The 26466-nt window shown below is 38.4% G+C and overlaps 1 protein-coding gene across 1 annotated transcript in view; it reads left to right on the top strand.

Moving 5' to 3' along the window:
• The window catches only part of LOC121370502 (forkhead box protein O-like), a 30432-nt gene extending 7584 nt beyond the window's left edge, over nt 1-22848 (top strand). The window contains exon 2 of the mRNA XM_041495780.1: nt 20099-22848. Coding sequence (XP_041351714.1) covers nt 20099-21655 — 1557 coding nt within the window. The 3' untranslated portion in view covers nt 21656-22848. The remainder of the gene's footprint in view (nt 1-20098) is intronic.
• The last annotated feature ends 3618 nt before the right edge of the window (nt 22849-26466 follow it).

Genomic DNA, 26466 nt, shown 5'->3' with positions numbered 1-26466 from the left:
AACTATATTGTGGTGCACTGGCTGCAATGAGCAGTAGCACTGTCAGGTTTGACCCAAGACGGAGCGGAGCGTACATCAAGCAAATGGTTTGCAACTGAACTACATCTCACCCCTTAGTAAAGAACAAGACCAATTTAATTGGGGTTTTTATAAGAAGTATTAATATCCCAGGAGCTGGTTATCCAACTTACATGGCATATAATCTTAGATGGGAAACCCACATTTTTCCATTAGTAGCAAGGGATATTTTATATGCACCATCCCATAGACAGGATAGTACATACCACAGGCTATGATATACCAGTCATGGTGCTGACTAGAACATCAACAAGAAATAACCCAATGAGCCCACCAACGGGGATCGATTCTAGACCGACCGCATATCTAGCAAGTGCTTTACCATTGGGCTATGTCTTGCTCTTTCCAATGATTATTTTTGTATGAAGAAATATATATTGGTAAATGAAATGAGCAAGTACTACAAACATAAGAATGGGCTGTTTCTTGTTCCAGCCAGTGCACCACGACTGGTATGTCAAAGGCTGTGGTATGTGCTATCCTGTTTGGGACTGTGCCTATAAAAGATCCCTTACTACTAATGGAAAAACGTAGCAGCTTTCCTTTCTTAGACTGTATGTCAAACTTACCAAATGTTGACATCCAATAGCCAATGATTAATAAATCAACGTGCTCTAGAGGTGTCGTTAAACAAAACTAACAAACATTTTTAGCCTAAGGGGTGGGCTCCAACGGAGATCAATCTTAGACTGATGGTGCATCAGGCAAACACTTTGCCACTGGGCTGTGTCCTGCCTCTTTGTTTTGGAAATAAATGACAGTAAATGTAACAAATTATATTTCAGTATCACTCGAGACACTTAATTATGTTTAAGGGTGTGGTTCCTCCCTGCCTTTCCCATAGATCTAATACAGTACTAATTATTTCAAGGACTGCAATTTTCCTTCCTTGGTATATAGAGGAGTGTAGTTTTAACCCTACTGGCTTTTAAAAAAACGAAAGTAAGTTTGCTAATTGGAATCAATGTTAAAGGTGTTGCTTAATATAATATACGGGTCGGGACACTGCCCAGTAGTGAAGTGCACACCTGATGTGCAGTCAGTCTAGGATAGATTCCCGTTAGTGGGCCCATTAGGCTATTTCTCGTTCCAGCTAGTGCACTACAACTGGTATATCAATATCATAGGCCATGGTACATGTATGTGTGATCCAAATATTTTGACAACAGTATAAGAAATATATACGGCATCTTAAATAATTTTCTATCCCTGTCAGTGAGCCCATCGTGCTATTTCTCATTCCAGTCAGTGCGTCGCGACTGGTATATCAAAGGCCATGGTATGTGCCATTCTGTCTGTGAGATGGTGCATTTAAAAGATCCCTTGCTGCATTAGAAAAAATTTAGCGGGTTTCCTTTGATGACTGAGCAAACAAACTTAAATAATTTGTATGTGCTAGTAATTGCTTTTTTTTCTTTTTCTTAAAAATCCATGTTTGTTGTCGATCTCTCATCATTTTGTCTTTTTAACATAATTAGATTTGTATAAAATTAAACTGGCAGGTAGATTTGTATTAAAAACATTCTGCATAGTATTGGTGGCCAATTGAATATGTGATAATTAAATGCTGCATATGAATTTATAAAAGCATTTATTTCAGTAGTCACTAGTAGCGGTATCAGCTGTTGTGGTCATGATCGTATTTGCAATAAAATTTTGGTTATGATGTAGAGGTCTGCTTTCAAAGTAGACTAAGTAAAAATAGGCAATTGTGATCTACATATGGCCCTAGAGGTTTGTGAAGATGGTAAGCAGCTGTTCCTGTAGTAATAATGGCATGCATCTTACTAATGAACCCACAGTTGTAAGGACAGAATGGTAGTCTTGACTTAAAAAGATGTCTGTGGCGCTATCTTCACTGTTCACCGATTGGATGGAATTGTGAAAAATTAGCCAATGGGAAATCACTTCCTTATGACTGTACTTTTATTTTCAATAGCCTGTGTTGATGTAGAGGGTTTTTGGGGGGGTTTAAAAATGACAACCTTGTAGGCACTGGCCCTAGTTATTAGACAAAGATAATTACAGCTGTTCTTAGCTTTTTTACTGTTACTGGCAAATACCTTATATATATCTGGAGATTCCAGGGTTTGTACAGGTAGTTGATCAAAATTCAGTGCTGAATTTAACTTTTGGTTGGTAAAGCACTTGCTTGGGTTGTAGGATCGATCCCCCTCAGTGGACCCATTGTCTGATTAGAGTTTTTCTTATCCCATCCATTTAAAAAAAAAAAATCTTTCTTTAATGATACCACTAGAGCACATTGATTTATTAATCATCGACTATAGGCTGTCAAACATTTGGTAATTTTAGACTTTATAGGAAACCCGCAACATTTTATTCATTAGTAGCAAGGGAACTTTTATATGCACCATCCCATAGACAGGATAACATATACCACGGCCTTTGGAATGAGAAATGGGGTGGGACTATAGCCCATTGGTAAAGCACATGCCTGATGCACGGTCGGTCTAGGATCGATCCCCATCAGTGGGCCCATTGAGCTATTTCTCGATTCAGCCAATACACCACGACTGATGTATCAAAGGCCGTGGTATGTGCTATCCTGTCTATGGGATGGTGCATATAAAAGATCCTTTAATATTGCTACTAATGGAAAAATGTAGCAGGTTTCCTCTTTATGACTGTTTCAAAATGACTATATGTTTGACATCCAATAGCTGATGATTGATAAATCAATGTGTTCTATAGTGCTTCTTTGTTTTTCGAAACGAGAAATAGCCCAGTGGGTCCACCGATGGGGATTGATCCAAAACGGACCATGCATCAAGCGAGTGCTTTACCACTGGGCTACATCTCGCCCCTGTCCCATACAGTGCTCACGACATAATTTATTTGTTTAGGCCTAAGGTTTAGCTTTACATTTACAAATTAAACATACACTTAATCGAGAATATATGGTTTCATCTGTGAAGTTTCATCATTTGTCTTTGACGCTGGTTTTATTGTGGACGTGGTACATTTGTATCCCGGCATATGGTATTGATTGCAGGCTAAGGTATTTTACAAAGGAAGCCTGGATATCATATTATGCCTTCTATGGTGTAATGGCCATTATATCTTGAGGACCTGTGACATTATGTCAGCCAAGAATGAGCCTCGCAAGTTAAATTGCGCGTCTCCTGTGGTCATCTTGTTGTATATGGGTCATTTTCCGGTTACATTTAGGAAGCAGCCCATAAGGCAGCTAGCAAGTTGATTACATGACTTATTCATGTTCTCATTAAGATGGCATTAGTTTGGCAGTTGAAGCAGATATATATAGGTATGATTTATTTTCACACAGCTTTGTGTGTGTGAAATTTGCAAGCGTTTCAGTCCTACATGTAGCCAATACAGAATTTGAAAAAAAGAAAGAAATTTGAGAACATGCAACGCTGCAAATGATACTTAAAATGTAGATCATTAGACAGTATTTATTACACCGTAGAAAATGGACCAAATGTCGGGACACGAAAATTCCATATTTTTTAAATGTGGTGAGATCTTGTTAAGAGGGGGTGGGGGTGGCGGGACGTAGCCCAGTGGTAAAGTGTTCACTTGATGTGCAGTCGGTCTGGGATCGATCCCCGTCAGTGCACCCATTGGGCTATTTCTCGTTCCAGCCAGTGCTCCACAACTGGTGTAACAAAGGCCGTGGTATGTACTATCCTGTCTGTGGGATGGTGCATATAAAAGATCCCTTGCTGCTAATCGAAAAGAATAGACCAGTATGTGTGTGGTCCTTAACCATATGTCTGACGCCATGTAACCGTAAATAAAATGTGTTGAGTGCATCGTTAAATAAAAACATTTCCTTGCTCCTTCTTTCTTGTTAAGGAACACTCCCTTTATTTGTTCTCCTGGGTGCATGCAGGAATCAGTCTTGATAATTGATAACTTACAATGTAAAGAATCAGTCGACTAACAAATGTAATATACAGCAGTTTACATCAGAGCAAATGTAAACAAAACAAACCATAATGATACAGTTTTGGTAGCTGTGCAACGATTACATAACCAGTGTTGCACAAATGTGAAATTGTAATAGTTGCCCGGTGGGCAACCAGTAGCTGAAGTTTGGTTGCTCAACATCATCTCTTGGTTGCCCACATATTTCATAAAACATTTTATGAATATAATTTTGAACTGTCTTTAAAATGAAACTGAAATTTACAATGTTTTTATTATTATCATTACTTGACACCACTAGAGCACATTGATTAATTAATCATTGCTATTGGATGTCAAACATTTAGTAATTCTGACTCGTAAAAATCAGAGGAAACCCGCTACATTTTTCCTAATGCAGCAAGGGATCTTTTATATGCACTTTCCCACAGACAGGAAGGCACATACCACAACCTTTGTCCAGTTGTTGTGCACTGGTTGGAACGAGAAACAACCCAATCAGCTGAATGGATCCACAGAGGTGGTTTGATCTCGCTTGGGCTGTCACAGTCATAATACTTTGATGAACTCAGGGCTCATCCAGGATTAAAAATACCTGTTGCCAAAAATTTTGCCATAATGAAAATGAATTAGCCAAAATTGTTTTGTGTAGTACTGTATAGAGTATTTATATATGAATATGAAAATGTATCTTTTTCAGCTAATTATGTACAAACTGGAATACATCTGAATAACAAAAATATCCCCGATCAAAATCAAAGACAGCAATGGGGGTAGGGGCAGTTAATATATTACTTTGATTTTTCAGTGGGTGAGGGGAGATACGCAGAGTTGGAAGCCAATGCCCTCTGCAAACACACCCAAAATTCTAAGGCCTATGGCATTAATAAAAATCTGAGAGCCAATACTCTTCTTCTTGTTTTTAAACAGTGCTCATTATTTCTGTAAAATAGCAATCTTTATTTTGGTCTGAACTGCTTTTAATTGTATTTTAAAATAACCCATCTATTCCACACCCAACAATTTCGTAATTGGCGCCATCTTGTTGATTTCCGCGTTGTGTTAAAATGCTTGTTGTTGATTTCAGCTTGTAAAATACGTAGCCTAAGAATGCTGACTCCACCATATGACAACTATCCATTTACGTCAAAAGGTTTTTATTAAAAAGATAATGAATTCAAATTTTACGGTCTTTTTAAAATCTAGCTAACTCACAATCAACAAATTTATATAATATTTCATCTAACAAATATCATGATTATTTTTAACTAATTGTATTCAGTGTATGTTTAACCGCAATTTGTATAAATACTGCATGTTCCTTTCCCACGATCGCGAAATGCATGAGTGCGAAATTAACAAAGACAACGGAAATAAACAAACGAAACCGCAATTAAGTATTCATTGATGCGAACAACTATTTGGTGGTGGGGTTTTTTCTCACAAATTTACATCAAGATTTACTATATGCACACTGAGAACAGCCAACGAACGTTTTCCAAACGTTCACGAACTATACGATTGGTTCTCAACGTGAACATTGGATTTAACGTGAAGCGCATAAACCAGTTTAGCGGACGTTTTTTGTTTTGCTCAGTCTAGCTGAACTCGGCCCTAGCCTACTCGTCTTTGGCCCTGAACTAGCATGTGTATTGAAACTGACACGCAATTTCGGTCTGTTTTTATTACTTTGGCTCAAAGACTTTACAGAGTTAAAATAACACGCTACAGATTTTTCAGACTTTTCTTGCATACATGTTGCCGTTAAAATTAATAACTGTGATTATTAAAATAAGCAAACATTGTTATGCTGAATTCTTGATGACACCGCTTCTCGTTACCAGTCGCGAGATCCCTGTTAATATTTATTATATGTTAGGTGTCGGATAGATTATGTAACCGATTGTTCACTTCGGAAGATAGAAAATGGCTTAGCCAAATTTTTAGCTCAGAACTGGATGGATGTTGGTGTAGTTTGTGGCCTTTCACATGTCTTGTGCCCTTTGCTAATAGCCACCATTCTGAAACATATCTGTCTGCATTGAACTCGTCAAAATCATGCACGGTGGACGCTGAGTGGATGGCAGTGTTAGGGTGGATATTTATATTACCTGTCAGTCAAGTTATCAGTTTCTATACTTTTGAATTGACCATGACTGCCTGAGTGTCGGGAAGTTTTGTTTTTCATTTTACTTGTTTTATGATTTTCTTGGTTGCCCGTCGGGCAACTGTTTGACAAAGAATGGTTGCTCGCAACATATTTTGGTTGTCCCGGGCGTGCAGACAACCGATTTGTGCACCCATGATAACACTGGAGGAGGGTTATTGTGGGTAAAGTTTGTTTAATGACACCACTAGAGCATTGATTTATTAATCATCGGCTATTGGATGTCAAACATTTGGTAATTCTGACAGGCTAAAACCTGCTAAATTTGTCCATTAGTAGCAAGGGACCTTTTATGTGACTGTTACTTAAACAGGATAGCACATACCTTGGTTTTTAATATACCAGTAGTGGTGCACTGGCTGGAGCAAGAAATAGCCTAATAACCCACCAACGGGGATCAATCCCAGACCAACCGTGAATCGGGCAAGTGCTTTATCAATGGGCTACGTCCCACCCCTTGTACTTGACTAAAACAAACCATTTATTTGGATAAATGTAAATATTGGCAGACAAGTAAATTTCTAGATGTATTTGTCCGTTGGACTAGTAAAAGATTCTGCTTAATTCTATCACTGTTATGGGATGCAATATGAAACAATATGTGGTGGGGAGGGAGCCTAGTGGATGTAAAGTTTCCAAAACAGTTTTCTCAATTGTCTCTTTTTTTATATGCTTCACTGTATAGTAAGTGGCTAAAGTTAATTGTTGGCAGGGCAGTATTTACATAATTATTAGTATGCATGTATAGACGTGGCTTTCGTTTTTCTCCTATAAAAGTGAAACTTTTTTTTTTTTTTCCCGTTCTACATGTACTACATTTTGGAATTTGAGTGGGGTGGTATTAAGTTATTAACATTAGCTGTGCCGTACATCTGTCGTATAGTAATCTCCTAAAATACTTAACTTACCTGCACAGTGATTATTTTAAGTGGTGCTGACAAAATGCCAATCCGACAGAGAGCAGGCCAGTTGAGCTGGCATACAGTCAATAAATGTACATATCTAGCACAGGTACTGTATGTATGTACATTTCCTGCAATGTCGTACAGCTCTGTGATCCATTTACGTGAAAAGGGAGCCGATGAATTGGCATGGAAGTCTATAATGAATAATGTTAAAACTAATGTGAAAACTTATTAACTTTTAAACCCATACCAACTCCCATAAATGTTTTTACGAAACATTTCTGTATCAATGAGGTCTGCTTTTCATTAATTAATACGATTTTGCGCATGATTCTGTAAGTGAGTATACATTACATGTACATAGTACTTTTTCCATATATGATATTCCCTGTGCGGGCATTCAGCGCACTGGGAAAAAAAAGAGTTAATCGATAAGTATTTATCCAGCACGGTGATATCATAACGCAAATTATTTACTAGCGGCCTATAAAAGTACACTTCGACAACGTCAAATTTTGTATAGTAATCCACTTTCAAAAACACAGACATGAAATAAGACATTTCCACATGTGGAAACATGCACAATACATCGCAAGCAGAATCACTTTAATGGAAAGCAGGCTAAAAAAAAAAAAAAAAAAATGTCTTGACATATTACCATCAAATTATATAGACTAAATATCAATTTGTCCCAGAAACACCAACATACTAACATATTATATAACATTTAGTGAAATATCTTAAAATATCAGTGAAATAAAAGTGTTATCAGTCAGTCGGTGACAATAACACATTTTAGAGTTAAAATTTCACTCTAAAATGCGTTATCGTCACTGTAGAAAGTGTTATCATCACTGTAAGAAAGACGGAACTATTTTGCTGCTGGCATTTTAAAAATGAAGGTAAACTGCCAAAAGTTATATAATATAAAAAAAAATTCGCAAGCGCAACTCGTGAGATTGTAAACTTCACTCGATGAGATATAAATCATATTTGACCAAAAAACCATGAAATATCCTCTATATATTACATCCCTACATATATATGTATATATCACTGGAATACTAGTAGATGTTCCTTCTAGAATCTTTTGTTTTTAAATGTAGCTCCCCTTGCCTAGAAAATTATTGATCTGTTACAGCACTGTTTATTACAGTTTTTCGAAGCAACACCTACAGATGGGCACTCCTTGCTAAAGGCAAACTGTGGCAGCAGGCAGTTTCTAACAAACATGCTGGTCATAACCAAAGTTGTATGGAGTCATTCACCAGATTGTATATGATGATTACCCGTCTTCCTTATGAAGTCATTGAATTATATATTAATACTGAACATAAATGTAATGCCATCCCCATCCCCCACAACCACCCACCCCACACACCCCACACACCCACCCCACACAGCCACCCCGTCAATTTAAAAAATGTCAGATCTGCGCTTAGGCCAAGTAAAAAAAATTGTTTGGTTCCTGTTACATGCCAAAAACAAATAGGGTAGGTAGGTAGGGAAAAGTTTTTTTTTTGTTTCCGCCCCCCTCCCCCATTTTTTAGCTAATATTTCCTGAATAGTATAGCAGATTAATATATTAAAAGCTCTTTCTTTGTGTTACAGTGCAACTGACAATACATACTCTAATGAGAATCATTAATTATTTTCTATAAAAAAAAACCACCATGTCGTAACCTAGTCAAACCACAATCGGTATTAATGTAAACACCACCCAAGTCTAATACTACACGGTAAGGTTATAAACTACGATAACACTAAAATAACACTATAATTTGTTCATTGGAAAACAGTTTTAATATCAAAGGTCTGATCCACAACATGGTTACACCCCCTCACAACTACAGCAACAACACTGATCTTCCCGGCCTATTTCATTGCCAGTATTGCAGTAACAAAATGTACATCATGAACACAACGAAGATGTCAATAAAAATTAACAAAATAAGTTAACAAAAAGATCTCCATACTAACTATCCTCATAGCAGAGATATCAAAAGAAAACAACTATTTTCAGGAAAACAGTTTTCCTTTTGGTCGTCCATAAGGACACTGCACAGTATCTTTGCACTGTTGACAAAGAGGTAAAACAGGTTTGTATTTTTGCTTTTAAAGGTCTGATCCACAACATGGTTACACCCCCTCACAACTACAGCACTGCAGACGCTATTAAATGTGAAAAGAGTTGTCATTTCTTAAGGTTTTGGGTACTACCAGTTCATTTCAAATGCCATGGATATCATCATATTTAATAATAAATACAGGGGTTATTTGTCAAACAAATGCAAAATATTGATAGAGTTGATGTCTAAATATTTAATTTAAGTAATCTTTTCAGCATAATCGGCTATTTTCATGTTTACTCTTTATGTTTAACATTGAATCGTAACTCGGTATTTCTAGAAGTTCGATTACGTTTTAGGGAATTCCCCTACCAAAATAGACTGGAAATTTGTATCATTCTGCTTTTTAACAGTAAACTAGCGTAACATTTTGAAGATTGGATTCACAAGTTCCGAGTAGTTCCGAATGAGTACGAGAACACGTCCGAGAGCATGTGGTGTCAATGGCGTCTTCCATTTACAGAGTAGAATGTCAAAAATGTGCTCATTCAAATCAAATAATATTACACATGTATTTAAATCAATTTCAAATGAAACGACATTCAAGAAATCGGAACACCTCGTCACATTCCGCTACGCTTATATTTCGTGGAAATGTACGAGGAGTTCCGAATGGCTCTCGGAAGCTATTCATTTGGAACTCTTCGGAAGTAAAATTGCGCGAAGTGTTCCGGGTCTTCTGGTAACGAGATCTTGGACTGACAGATCTTGTGGCATCTCTCTGCAGTTGTTGCTTTTAGAGTCGACGAAAATTAGGATTGATATTAATGGATTATTAAATAAAACAGGTGGAAAAAAAAAGGGTGGGGAAAAGGTTAAAAAAAAAGTTTAGGGTCGGCACCAAAAATTTAGGGACGGTCGGGTAACCGGAACCAAACAATTTTTTTTACTACGCCTTATTGTAGCGTTTAATTGTATCGGTCGATCACTAACATGTTACAGGTAAGTTTTATGTCATGAAAGAACCTGAAAATTATTAGATTTCACAGGCATCAGAATGGGAGAGGAGAGGGAGCTCCAACACTGTCTGTTGTTCATTCTCCCTCACCCAGGTTGAAAGGTGAATTAATATAACTGCCATGTCTCTCTGTCTGTCTCTGTCTCTGTCCCTCTCTCTGTCTGTCTGTCTGTCTCTCTCTCTCTCTCTCTCTCTCTCTCTCTCTCTCTCTCACTGTCTCTCTCTCTCTCTCTTTCTGTGTCTCTCTCTCTCTCTGTGTCTCTCTCTCTCTCTCTCTCTCTCTCTCTCGCTTAAGAAATTAGTAGTGATGACTTTAAGACACAGTACAAGGCATGCAACCATGTGCTCATCAAAATTGACAATTTGTGACATTTACAAATAGTATGCTTTTGACCTATCCTCTCACAATTTTACAAACAGGGTAGGGCAAGAAGACACTCAAGCTACATGCAGCTAATAGCATACAGGTCAGAAAAAATAGCATGTAAGCTGCACTCTACATTCTTTAAGACTGTGCATTGTTATTCTGGTGTCCCAAACACATCTTGCTGCATGTGCTGACATTTCTCTGTGACCTAATGAATGTGAGGTGGGATGTAGCCCAGTGGTAAAGTACTCACCTGATGCACAGTCTGTCTAGGATCAATCCCTGTCGGTTGGCCCATTGGGCTATTTCTTGTTCCAGCCAGTACATCACAATTGGTATATCAAAGGCTGTGACATGTGCTATGGATCCTATATTAGCGATGATGCATATATAAAAGATCACTTGCTACTAATGGAAAAATGTAGCTGGTTTCCTCTTTAAGAATATGTGTCAGAATTACCCAATGTTTGACATCCAATAGTCGACGATTAATAAGTGAGTGTGCTCTAGTAGTGTTGTTAGACAAAAACAAACTTTAACTTTAATTGATTATTGGAACACTGCAAACTTTAAGTTTAATTTATTATTGGAACACTGCAAATTTTAAGTTTAATTGATTATTGGAACACTGCAAATTTTAGCCAGACAGATCGACAACTATTTCTCCATTTAAGTGTTTGGTGAAATCATAACCAAATTCTGTTTCATTTCATATTTGGCAAATCATGTTTATGCACATTAAAACATGCAAGTGTTTATATTTTCAAAAGTACAAGTATAATATTATGAGGGAACATTTTGTTCATTATCGTATCAAGATCATTATATAACTTTAACATGGTAAATATTAGCTGCTATTTAAGTGTTTGAGATTTGGTGGGGGGGTCAGGGATGTTAACTGACCCCACCCTCCCAGTGCTGGAGATGGAGACGTTTGGGGAAAATGACCTTTCACCATGTTTTTCCATCATTCTACTCGCAATATTAGTTGTAATCCATGGGTGTAAACATGTGTAGTGATTCAACTGTTTGGTTGTAATGTAAATATGAACAGATGTTATCCAGATTCAGGTATTTCCTTTTAATTTGGGCAAAATCGGCCTTTCCTCTCTGCACGGAAATGGGAGCCTGTGTGCCTATGATATAATTTGCTAATTTATTTTTAAATGGATTAGCAACTGATGCTAACTGAACCTAGTATTGTGTGGAGACCAATACAATCGCTGAAAAAGTTTAACCACGCAATACACCACGGGCCGAAATTGACAAATCATGTTTTTGTCTTACACATACAGGTGTAACTATAACTACGTAATATTTACAAAGGCTAAACACCTGGATTTAAGGAAAAACCGGTTTCGTAAGTTCGACCCATTATCTCTGAATGAATGTCGTGCACCTGTATTTTGAGGCACATGGATAGCGAGATATTGATTATTAGTACAGTGTCAGCAACCGATTACACTGGTACATGTATTATTACCCGATCGTTAACGACTGCCCGGCCTGTTGGCCAGCATTCAGTCAATGAACACTTTAACTGTCTGCCACCGTCACAGTAATGTTTGCTGGAATACAGGCTCTCATACTTTCTGTCTGGGATTGCAGACATGATGGCTGGCTGGATTGATCGTATCTAGCCGAAAATAATGGGGGTGGGGGGGGGGGGGGGATAATGGGGTGGGGGGATAATGGGGTGGGGGAGAGGAACAGGCAGAAAAAAAAAGGAATCGGGGTAAAGTTATAGGTTGTCTCTAACTAGACAAAAGAGAAGTTACAAACTAAACAGGCATTTTTTAGATTGTTAGTATTTAAAAATATATTTGCCTCCAACACCCCCACCACACACACACACGCACGCATGTACACACACCACACACACACACACACACACACTCTCACATACACCACTACCACCACCAGGGTTTCTGCCAGAGGGTATGGCGCCATACCCAAATGTTGTTGTTTTTTTTTTTTTTTTTTTTTTTTTTTTTTTTTTTTTTTTTTTTTTTTTTTTTTTTTTTTTTTTTTTTTTTTAACCTTTTGACAAAACGGGCTTATCTTAACCCTGACCCTAAACGTAACCCATTTTCTTTCTGGGGGTTTCCCCACATACCATCTGTTGACTGTGGTTGCATTCAATTACATAGCACCATACCCCAAACAATTTGTCTGGAAGAAACACTGACCACCAATCTGTCTAGGTATGGCACTAGCTGGATGGTTCATTTCTTTTATGGGCTAGCAGGGAACATTTTGCTTTCAAAATCTTGGTTAGCAGTATTTCTAGTCAATTGAAAAGTGATTAGCAACCACTGTTTAATGTTTTAAAATTGTGTAGCAGATCGCGACGCGATACTGAACGAAATGTTCCCTGACTAATTGACTATATTTCAAGATCAGTAGTGGCAGCTAATGATGCCATCCTCTGTAGTCCACCTCTAATGCCATACAGTGTCACCTGGTTCATTCATAATATTGTAGATTAGAGTTTTGCTACTAGCAAAATACTGTGAAATGCTTCAGTAAGTTTTGCTGGGGCGAGACGTAGTCCAGTGGTAAAGCGCTTGATGCACAGTCTGTTTGGGATCGATCCCCATCAGTGGGCCCATTGGGCTATTTCTTGCTCCAGCCAGTGCACCACAACTGGTACATCAAAGGCCATGGTATGTGCTATCTTGTCAATGGGATGGTGCATATAAAAGATCCCTTGCTATTAATTGAAAAGAATAGCCTATGAAGTGGCGACAGTGGGTTTCCTCTCTCAATATCTGTGTGGTCCTTAACTATATGTCTGACACCATATAACCCGTAAATAAAATGTGTTGAGTGCGTAGTTAAATAAAACATTTCCTTCCTTCCTTCCTTCCTTCCTTCCTTCCTTCCTTCAGTAAGTTCTGCCAGTCAGGGCTAGCTCTGGCACTCACCAAATTCGCCAATTGCGAATTTTGAAAGCAGTTTGCAAATTTTATTTTAGTTTGGTGAAATAATTTCATGTAATAGTTGAAATTTTTAAAGAAAATAACTGACAATTTCTGCAATTTTTGAAGTTTAATAAACAATTTGGTGAATTGTTTCGCTCACCCAGAGCTAACCCTGCCAGTGCTTAACAATGATGTGGTGGCTGTGTGTGTATGTGCGTGTGTGCATGTGCGCGTGTGCTGTGTGTGTGTGTGCGTGCGTGCATGCATGTGTGTTGTGTTTGTGTTTTGTTTCTTTGCAGAAAGACGGAAAGAAAATAAAGTCAAAATAGTCTTAAAACCTATATGCTTTGTATTATTTATTAATCTGTTGAACATTAGAAAGAAGAAAGGAAGAAATGTTTAATGTAACAACGCACTCAGCACATTTTAAATACGGTTGTATGGAGTGATTGGACTTTGACGTAGGCCATTGAACATTAGATGTATGAAACCACAAATATCCAGTTGTAGGATATTGTTGACCACTTGAAATTTTCTTCTGAGTATTACTATTATATAGTACTAGTACTTAGAAATACTAGAAGGATTAAAGTATATGTGGGTGTTAAAAACGGCTGTGTTAACACGGTATAAAATTAGCATGGGAAACTGACTCAAGCCAGTTATTAATATGTATATGCTCAAAGGACAATTAAAATTTTACAAAAGAAATAGTCGGCCCCATGAGGCTGGTTAAATGTCTAGCTAGATGATAAAAGGTTTCAATATTTTTTATAATCTTCATACAGACACCGGTAATTTAGTAACTACACACTTAACACATAAGTAGTTGTATAACTGTATAAACCTTGTATACCAGTCATAAGAAATTAAGGGCCACATAGACACTGCGTCCAAGATGGGTAGCCTATTCACTGTGCCAGTGGTGTGGAAACGCTCTTGCAGTTAATGCATGAGGGAATGGTTCACTTGCAGGCATCTCACTACTTGTCTCATGGATGTGCTATCATTCAGACATGGCGGGGCTCGACCACAGTCCAGAATGCACCATTTACGTTTTGGTGGCATGGTTATCCGAAGCCACATTGCAAAGAAATTTATACCCTCCCATCCCTAATCAAACAGGAAAAGTATTGACATAAAAAAGGACTTTCACGTGCACCATGCAGTTTTCAGACAGGTGCCCTGCTTAGTCAGAAACAAAAGTTTTAAAAAGTCAAAACAATCTTGGAGATTTTTTATGTATTTGTTATGTACATTTTTTACCAGCAGTGAGTAAAAGGCTCATGTACATGCAATCTGAAATGCTTTATTTAAGTCTGTAACCTACACAGTTTTAATTTTTGAAGAAAAAAAAGAAGGTAAAATTCGATACAGGCCCTTAACTTGTGTGACCGGCCTCGGTGGCGTCGTGGTTAGGCCATCGGTCTACAGGCTGGTAGGTACTGGGTTCGGATCCCAGTCGAGGCATGGGATTTTTAATCCAGATACCGACTCCAAACCCTGAGTGAGTGCTCCGCAAGGCTCAGTGGGTAGGTGTAAACCACTTGCACCGACCAGTGATCCATAACTGGTTCAACAAAGGCCATGGTTTGTGCTATCCTGCCTGTGGGAAGCGCAAATAAAAGATCCCTTGCTGCTAATCAGAAAGAGTAGCCCATGTAGTGGTGACAGCGGGTTTCCTCTCAAAATCTGTGTGGTCCTTAACCATATGTCTGACTCCATATAACCATAAATAAAATGTGTTGAGTGCATCGTTAAATAAAACATTTTTTTTTTTTTTTTTTTTTTTTAACTTGTTGTGACTAGTATATTACCTATTTTAGTATTGCTCATGTCAGGTGTCAGCGGTAGTGTATAGCTTATGTCCGGTGTGTCGCCTGTAGTGTCAAGCTGTCACCTGGAAGACAAACAATTGAATTTTATCCACATAACAACCACCAATTGGTGGTACATGTGTTTTGACAGTGAATTTATAAAAAAACAAAAACTAACATTGTTGACCCAGTGCTTAAACACTTGCATTTACTGTTTGTAACATCCAGTGGACTATATGGTCTTGTTATAGACTCTGCTCCACAAGTGGCCTAAGTATGTATTAATTTATCCTTTCTTGCCCACTGGACTGAATTAGCCAGCTTTTGCACGGTGCTAGATAAATCTGTCTAGCACCCCAGTGCTGGACAATTTCTACATACGCAAAAAAAAATCAATCACCGTTAGTAAACCTTGGCCCTCACAAAAAAACAATTTGTCCCTCGGGTTAGAACAGTGATAGATTTTATTAGTCTATGTGATGGTGCATATAAAATTTCCTCTCATTATCTGTTACCCATTAAAAAAAAGAGTCCATTTTAAAAATAAAACCAGGTTTTTTTTGGGGGGGGGGTTTCAAGACTTGAAATAAAATGTGTCTGTGTGTGTGCATATGTGTGTATGTGTATGTGTGTGTGTGTGTGTGTTTGCATATATGTATGTGTGTGTGTGTGCATATATATGTGTGTGTGTGTGTGTGTTGTGTTTGTGTGTGTGTGTGTGTGTGTGTGTGTGTTGTGTGTGTGTGTGTGTGCATGTGTGTTGGGGTGTGTATGCATCCATGCGTGTTTGGGTTTTTGTGTCTGTGTGTGTGTGCCTGCGTGTTTGTGTGTGTGTGTGTGCATGCGTGCGTGCGTGTTTGAGTTTGGGCTTTTGTCTGTGTGTGTGTGTGTGTGTGTGCCTGCGTGTGTGTGTGTGTGTGTGTGCCTGTGTGTGTGTGTGTGTGTGTGCATTTGACTGAGTTACATTCTGTCTTTACATTTACATCGATTCTATCATCTAATTGCAAAATCTGATAACTGCGTTTTGATCAAACTTGAGGTATAGTATGGTGCAGTAATTTCCCACGTTGTTAGGTTTAGGGCAGGACGTAGCCCAGGGGTAAAGTACTCACCTGATGCACAGTCAGTCTAGGATCAATCCCTATCGGTGGGCCCATTGGGCTATTTCTTGTTCCAGCCAGTGCATCATGACTGATATATGAAAGGCTGTGGTATGTGTTATCCTGTCTGTGGGATGGTGCATACAAAAGATCCCTTGCTACCAATCGATAAATGTAGCAGATTTCCTGTTTAAGACTGTCAGAATTACCAAATGTTTGACACCCAGTAGCTGATGGTTAATAAATAAAACTTTTAAGTTGGTAGGTTGCACTGAGGTAATTCTTCAACAGTTAATTTGCATAATGAACTTTTGATACATTTACATATAGATTAATTGTTTTTCCTGTGAATTAATTACCTTCCAGTAATTTAGTATGTACAGAAAAAATATACATTAGGAAATAAAATGAGCTAGTACTACAAATTATTTTACGGTAGGATAATAAAAACACATGTTTAACTAAACATTTATAATTTTACCTGTAAGTTTAATCATTAAAAAGAATACTAGTCACAAATATTTTATTCTAAAGAGTGACAAACAAACATGTCTCTTTAATGTAGCAGAATGTGATTTTTTAATATTTTATTTTTATTTTAGAGGTGGGGGGGGGGGGGGGGGGAGGAATGGCAAAAAAAAGAGGGTAAAAGTGAGTTTATAGGTACATGTCTTATAACTGACAGCAGAATGTAAACGGTACTACTAGTGAAATAGGACAGTAAAAAATACAATACACAACAAGACTGCATTTGACAACATAATTTAAACAATAATACCAGTGAAATAGAACAGTAAAATACAATACACTTATATTACACAACAACACAGGTTGTCACAGTATTGTACTGTAACTGGGTTTGTAAAAATAAAATAAAAAATTAAATACACACACGTACAACAACAACAACACTGGTTGTCACAGTTATATATGTAACTGGGTTAATAGAAAAAATACAATACACATACATTATACAACACTGGTTGTCACAGTTGTATACGTAACCTGGGTTAATAGAAAAAATACAATTCACACACATTACACAACAACAACACTGGTTGTCACAGTTGTATACGTAACCTGGGTTAATAGAAAAAATACAATTCACACACATTACACAACAACAACAACACTGGGTGTCACAGTTGTATACGTAACTGGGTTAATAGGAAAAAAACAATTCACACACATTACACAACAACAACAACACTGGGTGTCACAGTTGTATACATAACTGGGTTAATGGGTTGGATTGGATCATGCACTGCCTGGCTGATTATTGCTGATTGAGTCAGCGTCCTATCTGTATTTTTGATGACGTAGAAAGTGAAGGTTACCCATGTTTGCACAGTGTAGTTCATCAGCCACTGGTGTATAGAAAACACTTGACTTGCTGGTGTTTGCTCCCATTTCGTCTGTGAAAGGTCACATGGCGACCAATGTAACATACAAGGATCTTGGTGAGGGATGGGCATGGAGGAGGGGTCATTGAGTGCATGTTTTGAAACCAGCCGGTCTCGCTGTTGTGTTGTGTGTACTGCCTTGAACTTGATGGTAAAATATCTGATAGGTAGATCTAACATCATTTTTCCGTTTTAAACACAGCTGTGCAAATATGCATGTATGTACGGGTATTTATTACAGTCATTGTTGTTTGTTTAATATGGCAATATATTGTTTTAAGAGTAGCGTAGTTTTAACCGTCAGTGATGTGGGTGCGGGACATAGTCCAGTGGTAAAGCTTTTGCCTGATGCACGGTCAGTTTAGGATCGATCCCCATGGGTGGGCACATTGGGCCAGTGCACTACGACTGGTATATAATAGGCCATTGTATATATGGTATCCTGTCTGTGAGATGTTGCCTATAAAAGATCTCTTGCTACTAAATGTAGCAGGTTTCCTCTCCTTAAGACTATACAGCATAATTACCAAATGTTTGACATCCAACAGCTGATGATTAGTAAATCATTGCTAGTAGTGTTGTGAAACAAAATAACCGTTATCTTTTCATCATTGATGTATACAAGTATGTATATTTATTATAAGAGAATCAAAAATTTTCAGGTCTCTGAAATTGCGAGCGTGGTCATTGCGTGCATGGTCATTGCGTGCGTGGTCATTGCATGCATGGTCATTCTGTGCATGATCATCGCATTCTTGTCACCAGGTCTAGCTCTGGATCTCGCCATATTCACCAATTGCGAGTGTTGAAAACAATTGGCGAATTTTATTTTAATTTGGCAAAATAATTACATATACCGGTTCTAGTGATATTTGGTTAGAAAAGAACTGGGTTTCTGCAAATGTTGAAGTTTAATAAGACGATTTGGCAAAATTTTCTGCTCACCCAGAGCTAGCCGTGTGTCACGTATACAAATCTTATAGGCATGACTTTAAGTTTAGGACATCATATACATGGGTGGGGCATGACGTAGCCCAGTGGTAAAGTGGTCGGTTTAGGATCAATCCTCATCGGTGGCCCCATTGGGCTATTTCTCATTCCAGCCAGTGCTCCACAACTGGTATAACAAAGTCTGTGGTATGTACTATCCTGTCTGTGGGATGGTGCATATAAAAGATCGCTTGCTGCTAATCGAAAAGCGTAGCCCATGAAGTGGCAACAACGGGTTTCCTCTCTATTAATTATATGTGTGGTCCTTAACCATATGTCTGACACCATATAGCCGTAAATAAAATGTGTTGAATAAAACATTTCCTTCATTCATTCACTTACATGGGCATAAAGGTTTACACAGAAAGGAAAATGGGTTACATTTTGCATGAGCTGTAAATAGGTTCCACCAAGTTTCATTTCTCAGATAGTTGTTTTTGGACTTCTTCGTTCATTCATTGTTTTGCTTATTGGTCCATTCATTCATCAATTGTTTCATTTCTCATTCACTTTGCAACTTGCCAGTGCTCCATGTTTGATATATACTGATGGAAAGAAAAAAGGGATGACACTAACACTGACAAGAAAGTGTGACTGCAACCAAAACACTCATCCATAGTATCAGGAAGTTAATGTTATCATGTTGCTGACATTCAATATTACATTACTGACATTCAATCCCAGTGACCTTTATACAGACATTATGGGACCAATTTACAAAGCCTCTGTTTTTTTCTTACACACAAATGTTTTAGCATTGTAGATGTATGTAGTTACATGCTTGTATGTCAAAAACAGCTAGCTTAATAAATTTGTTCTGCAATATCAAGTGTTCTCTAAGTATTCTTTCTCTTAGTATATTAAAGGCTGTGGTATGTCCTGTCTTGTCTGTTATAAAATGGATATGTGTATATAAAATTTATAGTCCAGCGTAAATAATCTTTGTGTATGTTATATATATATTTTTTCTTGTATTTACATTCATTTTTGTATGTCTTGTCTTGTCCGTGATAAAATGGATTCGTGTATATAAAATATTAATCGTTCAATGTAAATAACCTATATTTATGTTAGTTATATTTTCTTGTATTTACATTCATTTTTGTATGTCTTGTCTTGTCTGTGATAAAATAGATTCGTGTATATAAAATATTAATCGTTCAATGTAAATAACCTGTATTTATGTTAGTTATATTTTCCTGTATTTACATTCATTTTTGTATGTCTTGTCTGTGATAAAATCGATTCGTGTATATAAAATATTAATAGTTCAGTGTAAATAATCTGTATTTATGTTAGTTATATTTTCTTGTATTTACATTCATTTTTGTTTTGTTTGTAATTGCAGAACTCGATCCGACACAATCTGTCGCTGCACAGCCGCTTCATGAGAATACAGAATGAAGGAACGGGAAAGAGTTCTTGGTGGGTTATTAATCCTGACGCCAAGCCTGGGAAAACTCCACGGCGAAGGGCAGGCAGCATGGAAACGAAGAATTACGAGAAGAAACGGGGACGGGTAAAGAAAAAGGTTGAGGTTTTACGCGCTGCCCTCGAGAAAACGGGCAGTCCATACTCGACATCGGAGGACTTTCTCGACACTTTCGGAGACTTCCGGCCACGGACAAGTTCCAACGCAAGCAGCTGTGGCCGCCTGTCTCCCATCCAGGCTCTAGGCGAACCAGATCTCCATGACAACCAGGTTCCGCCGATGTCGCCCATCCCTTGGGGACAGGAGGGAGACACGAACTTCGGTTGTAGTCCCGATGGTTTCACGGACCAGCTTGTTGATAGTTTGGTGGGTGGGATGAAACTCGACCCATCCATCAGCCTTGGTGGGTCGGAAAGCATGGACATCGTGGGCAACGGATTACCCGAGCCCTACATGCAGAACAGTTCCACAAACGATTTGACTTTATCGGAATTCAATCAAAACGCGAGTTACAATTCGAAAGGGAGCTACAACGGCCAGTTCGCCAACCTTCCAGCCCCTCCCCCATACCCCGACCAGCTGCAGTCCCAGTCGCCCCAGTCCCAGGCTCCCGTCTTGGCCAGCCTGGAGCGCGTGGCCATGTCGAACCGCGTGCCGGGCATGGGCATGTCACAGCAGGGCATGGGCCTCCAGCAGTCTCTGTACTCACAGCAGCAGCAGCAGCAGCAGCAGCAGCAGCAGCAGCAGCAGGACCTGTTCCAGGACGAGGTGGCCCAGCAGCTGAGCTCGGCTAATCAGCTGAACATCAACACATCACAACTGTCTTCGCCTCGATCTCCACAGCAGACCAGTCCACAGAGCTATGGGAGCAATTACAGCCCCCAGCAGCAGCAGCAGCAGCAACAGCAGAACATGTCGCCCCCGTCTCAGCAGATCTCAGCCTCGCCGCACCAGCTGTCTCCCCAGTGCTCCCCGGCCCTCAGCCCCATGAATCAGCGCCGCTCTGTTCTACAGCAGCAGCTGCAGCAGCAACAGCAATCTTCCAATGACTCGATCCTCCGTGCCGCCCTCACGCAGGGCGGGATGACGTACTGCCGGGCCAACGGCAACCCGCAGATGAACCTGCCTTACAACAGCGTGCAACAGAACGGCCCCATCGCGGTCACAGCCAGTCCGATAATGAATGGGAACCATCTGAGCCTCAGCAATGCTCACATTGGTCACATGGCCAGCCAGAGGGCTCACCTGCAGATGACCGTGGACAGTGGTGCCTATATCAACAGCATGGGCGGCACCAACTCGGAGACCGGGGTGCCCATAGACATTGACGTGGAGAACTGGATAAGTGGGGTGAATGAGTCGGAAATAGATCGAATTATAAAGGAAGAGTTGACCTTAGAAGGCAACTTGGACTTCAATTTTGACACACAGGGTTCGGGGCTACCTTTAGCAGGAGGGCAAAAAACTTTATGATGTAACCTCTCGGACTTAGTGTCATAATTAAGTAATTAATTAATAATAATAGTGCTGATCAGGCGTGAAAAACACATACATATACAGGAGAACATAGGTTCTGGTTTAGTGTTTCAACTGATTTGTTTTTGTTTGTTTTTTTTAATGGTTTTTTTTTTTTTTTTTTGCTTTTGTTTATATGGCAGCAAATTTGTACTTAATTTTTTTTGTTATTAATAAACATGGCTTTGAAATTGAATGGATACCTCAACATGTTTTTGGATTATGTGTTTCAGTGGAGTTGATACATTCAGCACAGGAATGTTGTTCATAGTGGGTAACTCGCAAGTGATATTGCCTTTCCATTGTAACGCTAACTGTGGACCTGGACATCAGAATGGATTTGTGCTATTTCAAATTCATGTGTGGCAGAAATGTGTGTTGTGCAGGACTTTTTTTTTTGTCTGGTTAAGTTATATGTATACTGCTGTTAAGGGCAAATGTCTGTGACCTTGGCCAAATGTCTGCGACCTTGGCTAAATGTCTGTGACCTTGGATGTTCCTTGTCTCCATCCTGACGTGTTATCCGTCAGTCAAATACACACACGTGTATGTATAACAATGACCTTTATTGGAAAGGTGTTTTAAGTTTTTCCTAAAGTGTCTTGTAAACATTTATCATGTATTATTAAGCGATGTGGACCTCGTTGTGTGATGAAATTTGTTATATATGGTCTACAGTTGTACATTTTATGGTTGCCAATGTAGGTGTGTGCCTGTACATTTGCATATGTGAGTGCATTAAGAAAATATTTTATAGTGTAAAACTGCAAATGTTGGTTGCTAGTAACATGAGGTTCCGGTAAATGTATACTATAGGTAGCAGCCATCTACATTAACTTTTTTTCCCCCATCTAGGAGCCAGATGACACCTACTTAATTAATTCAGCGTGACTATATAAAGGGAAACCCTTCTAAAGTGGACACCCACAACCAAGTTAGTTCTTTTTAGGGTATCCAGTTTAGAGAGGTTTTATTCTGTACTGATTTTATTTTATTAATGTGTGAACAATGTAAAGCAGACCTATTCTTTGTCTCCCCCCCCCCCCCCCCCCATCCCAGGCAATGGTATATTAAAGGTTGTGGTATGTACTGTCCTGTCTGTGGAAAGTGCATATAAAAGATCCTTTGCTGCTAATAGAAAAATTAAGCAGGTTTCCTCTGAAGAAAGTCAAAATTACCAAATGTTTGACATCCAATAGCTGATGATTAATAAATCAATGTGCTCTAGTGGTGTTATTAAACAAAACAAACTTTTAACTTTTTTTCTTTTTTTTTAACTTAAATTACTATGTTGGTATCTGATTGAACCTTCTGACACATGCCTAATGTCCATTGGACTAGAGTTTGAATCCCGGACCTTTCCTCAGCACACATTTTGATCTTACTGGAGATTTCCATCCACGAGGAAAGGGGTTAAAAAGATCAATGGAGGTGTGGGAGGAGGGGGTGGGGTCTGGATATTGGAGACTGTAATGCTAGGGTTAGACTATCAACTGTCATCATGAAGTTTGCCAACTCAATAGTTGTGTTGTAATTTTCCCTACTTAAGACTGATGCAGTTAGATTAACAACTAATCGGTTGTAGGAGTTGTATATGACGGGAATCGAGACTAGCGATTGGACAGTCGTACAAGTCAAGAGATCGACAAGTTGGCCAACTCCATCATGACAGTTGGTAGTAATAGCCTAGTATTATATATATAATTTCCTGTACACATTGTTTTGTAGATTTTGAATTTGACTGACCTCGTTTGTTGCTAGTAACACATATTTCCAGACATTTTACTTTTAAACTTGCCCAGATATGGATTTGTAGCAAAGCTAGACTGGTGCATGTTCTTGGCTGTGGTTTCTCGTGCACCCAGTGCTGTAGTTTACTAAACATTAATAGCTTTGTACAGATATATATAACATACAAACAGACACACACAGACACACACACAGACAGACACACACACAGACACACACAGATAGACATAGAGACACACACAGACACACACAGACATAGAGACACACACACACACACACACACACACACACAGACACACACACACAGACACACACACACACACACACACACACACACACACACACACACAATATCTGTACTAACCTTGATTAATAAACTGCTATACACCCACAACATTTATTTATAATCAGAAACTTTTACATGTTTTAGGGCTACTTCTATTTATTTATAAAAAGAAACACTACAGACCATATTTACGAAGCCTGTTTTTCTTAAACGCAGGTGTTTAAGCATAGTAAGTGTATGTAATTACACACGTATAAGACCTAAACGGGCTTTGTAAATTTGGCCCTGCATGTTTTGGAGCTACTATTGAGATTTGCCATATTAACAGTTGTTCGTATACTCTAACTAATAGAAATTAAGACTTTTAAGGGGGGGAAAAAACTAATTTAATTTTTTTTGAAATATTTTATTGAAATTCTTAATTTGTTTAAAGGACAAAAGTCAGGTAACAAAATGGGCGGAGTATTTAACACATCCAGGAAATACAAGTGATTGTTAACTGTATGCACGTCATACCTGACAGGGGAGATGACTTCCACGATATATCTATTTTTTCAAAAACAAATTGACAAAGCAGGTGTATAGCAATGTTATGTTAATCTTGGTATGTATGGATAATAATATATTACGAAATGGAGACAAATTCGCCAATATATACATGTATATGTACACTTGTATATATACATTATATTCTATTTGTATGTAGATTGTATTTCTGTTGTGTTTACATATGTATATATATTCCACAGAATTATCTACTGTAGATAATCATCAATGTTGAGTAACATGTTTCTTTGGTCTTTTCAGATGCCTGTGTTAATCATTAATTGTATATTTTGTATTGTTATGTAGTGCAGTGAAATATTCCGAAGCCGAACTCTGTGAGAATCAGAATTCCCTGGAAAGTGAACTGTTTTTCTTTGTGCCATTTTACTACAGTTTGAAGTCTTGTGTTTCTCCCCCTCTCTCGGTTGTACATACATATTATGTACATATACATGCATACCTCTAAATGAAACTTGTAATATTTCAGTTACGGGCCTGTGCTCAATTTTGTTTGGCCTTATGAAGTCTAGATTTTGCTGTAAGTCTGAGACAGACTATAGTGTAGCACAGCATAGCGTAGCAATGCAGTACATTTTAATCACTTTCACTGTTTCAGTGAGATTCATACACCCTGCAGTGTAGTCCTAGTATGCTGATTAAAGACCGAAGTCTAAACTCGGGACTTGTCAGTGAATGAATGTATGTTTAATGACACTCCAGCACAAAAATACACATCGGCTTTTGGGTGTCAGAAAAGTCAGGGCTAGTTCTACCACTTGTCAAATTCATCAGTTGTCAATTTTGAAATCTACTTGTGAAATTTATTTTAATTTTGTGAAACAGTTTCTTGTATTAATAAATGTTTTTGTTGTAAAAAAAAAAGGGGGGGAGGGGGGATTCTGCAACTTTTTTTATGTTTCATAGATAATTTGGCATAAATATTCTGCTGAAGCAGAGCTAACCTTGATAGTAACATTTGCTGTTAAATTACATGTTGCTGGCCCTATACTCTGCATGTGCCTATGTTATAGTCTCTCTCCGGCATTAGTCCAGATTTTTAATCAACTTTGACTTTAATATCATGGGTCTGGGACGTGTTCAGATGGAGGTGTTTTACTGTATTGCATAATAATGGCGCATACCATTTAATTTCATCCAAAACTGTCATAAATCATTTAATCTTCTTTCTTTTTTTCTTTTTTTATAATTGGAAAGAAATAATTTAAGCCGGTAGCAGTACAATGGAACATATATATATTTTCGTACCAAGAATTTGTGTGTTTTTTCTGTAAGTGAATTGGTTGTTGTTATTGTTTTGGGTGGAATTGAGGTTTGTTGTGGGGTGGGTGGTGGTATTTTGCAGTTATCAAAAGAAAATGTACACAAAAAGATGTAAACTTGTGGGTTTTGCATTCTGCCTCAGTTTATTCTCATCATGAGGACATTCATTAATGAAGACGAACAAATCAAGTCATACTAGTATATATACCTCTGTAAACCAGCTACTGTGTAACAAGGTCACCATTTTATTCTCCCAGTTAAATACATACAGTCAGATCTTGAGTTGTGGTTTGTCAAACTGCCAAATATACCGAACTCCATTGAAAACGCAGAAGTCAGTGCAGATATGAAAAAAATCCTTTTGTAAAGACTACCTGTCAGAATTAACAAATGTTTGACGTCCAGTAGCCAATAATTAATAAATCAATTTGCTCTATTTGTGCTTTTGAACAATATAAACCTTTTTTTTTGTTTCTCAAAGAAACATTTCATTTGGGTAAACATTTTCAAATAAAAAAAAATGTAATTGTTCATGGTACTGTTAATGTCTTTCATTCGGCTTAAACTCAGGCGTTTTAATTACTTCTTGTGTGCCGGCCTCGGTGGTGTCATGGTTAGGCCATCGGTCTACAGGCTGGTAGGTACTGGGTTCAGTTCCCAGTCGAGGCATGGGATTTTTAATCCAGACATAGACTCCAAACCCTGAGTGAGTGCTCCGCAAGCCTTGAGTGAGTGCACCGACCAGTGATCCATAACTGGTTCAACAAAGGTCATGGTTTGTGCTATCCTGCCTGTGGGAAGCGCAAATAAAAGATCCCGAGCTGCCTGTCGTAGAAGAGTAGCCTATGTGGCGATAGCGGGTTTCCTCTAAAAAAAACAGTGTGAGAATGACCATATGTTTGACGTC

The sequence above is a fragment of the Gigantopelta aegis genome, chromosome 4, assembly GCF_016097555.1.
Source record: "Gigantopelta aegis isolate Gae_Host chromosome 4, Gae_host_genome, whole genome shotgun sequence".
Lineage (NCBI taxonomy): Eukaryota > Metazoa > Mollusca > Gastropoda > Neomphalida > Peltospiridae > Gigantopelta > Gigantopelta aegis.
This window is presented reverse-complemented; position numbering and strand designations above follow the sequence as displayed.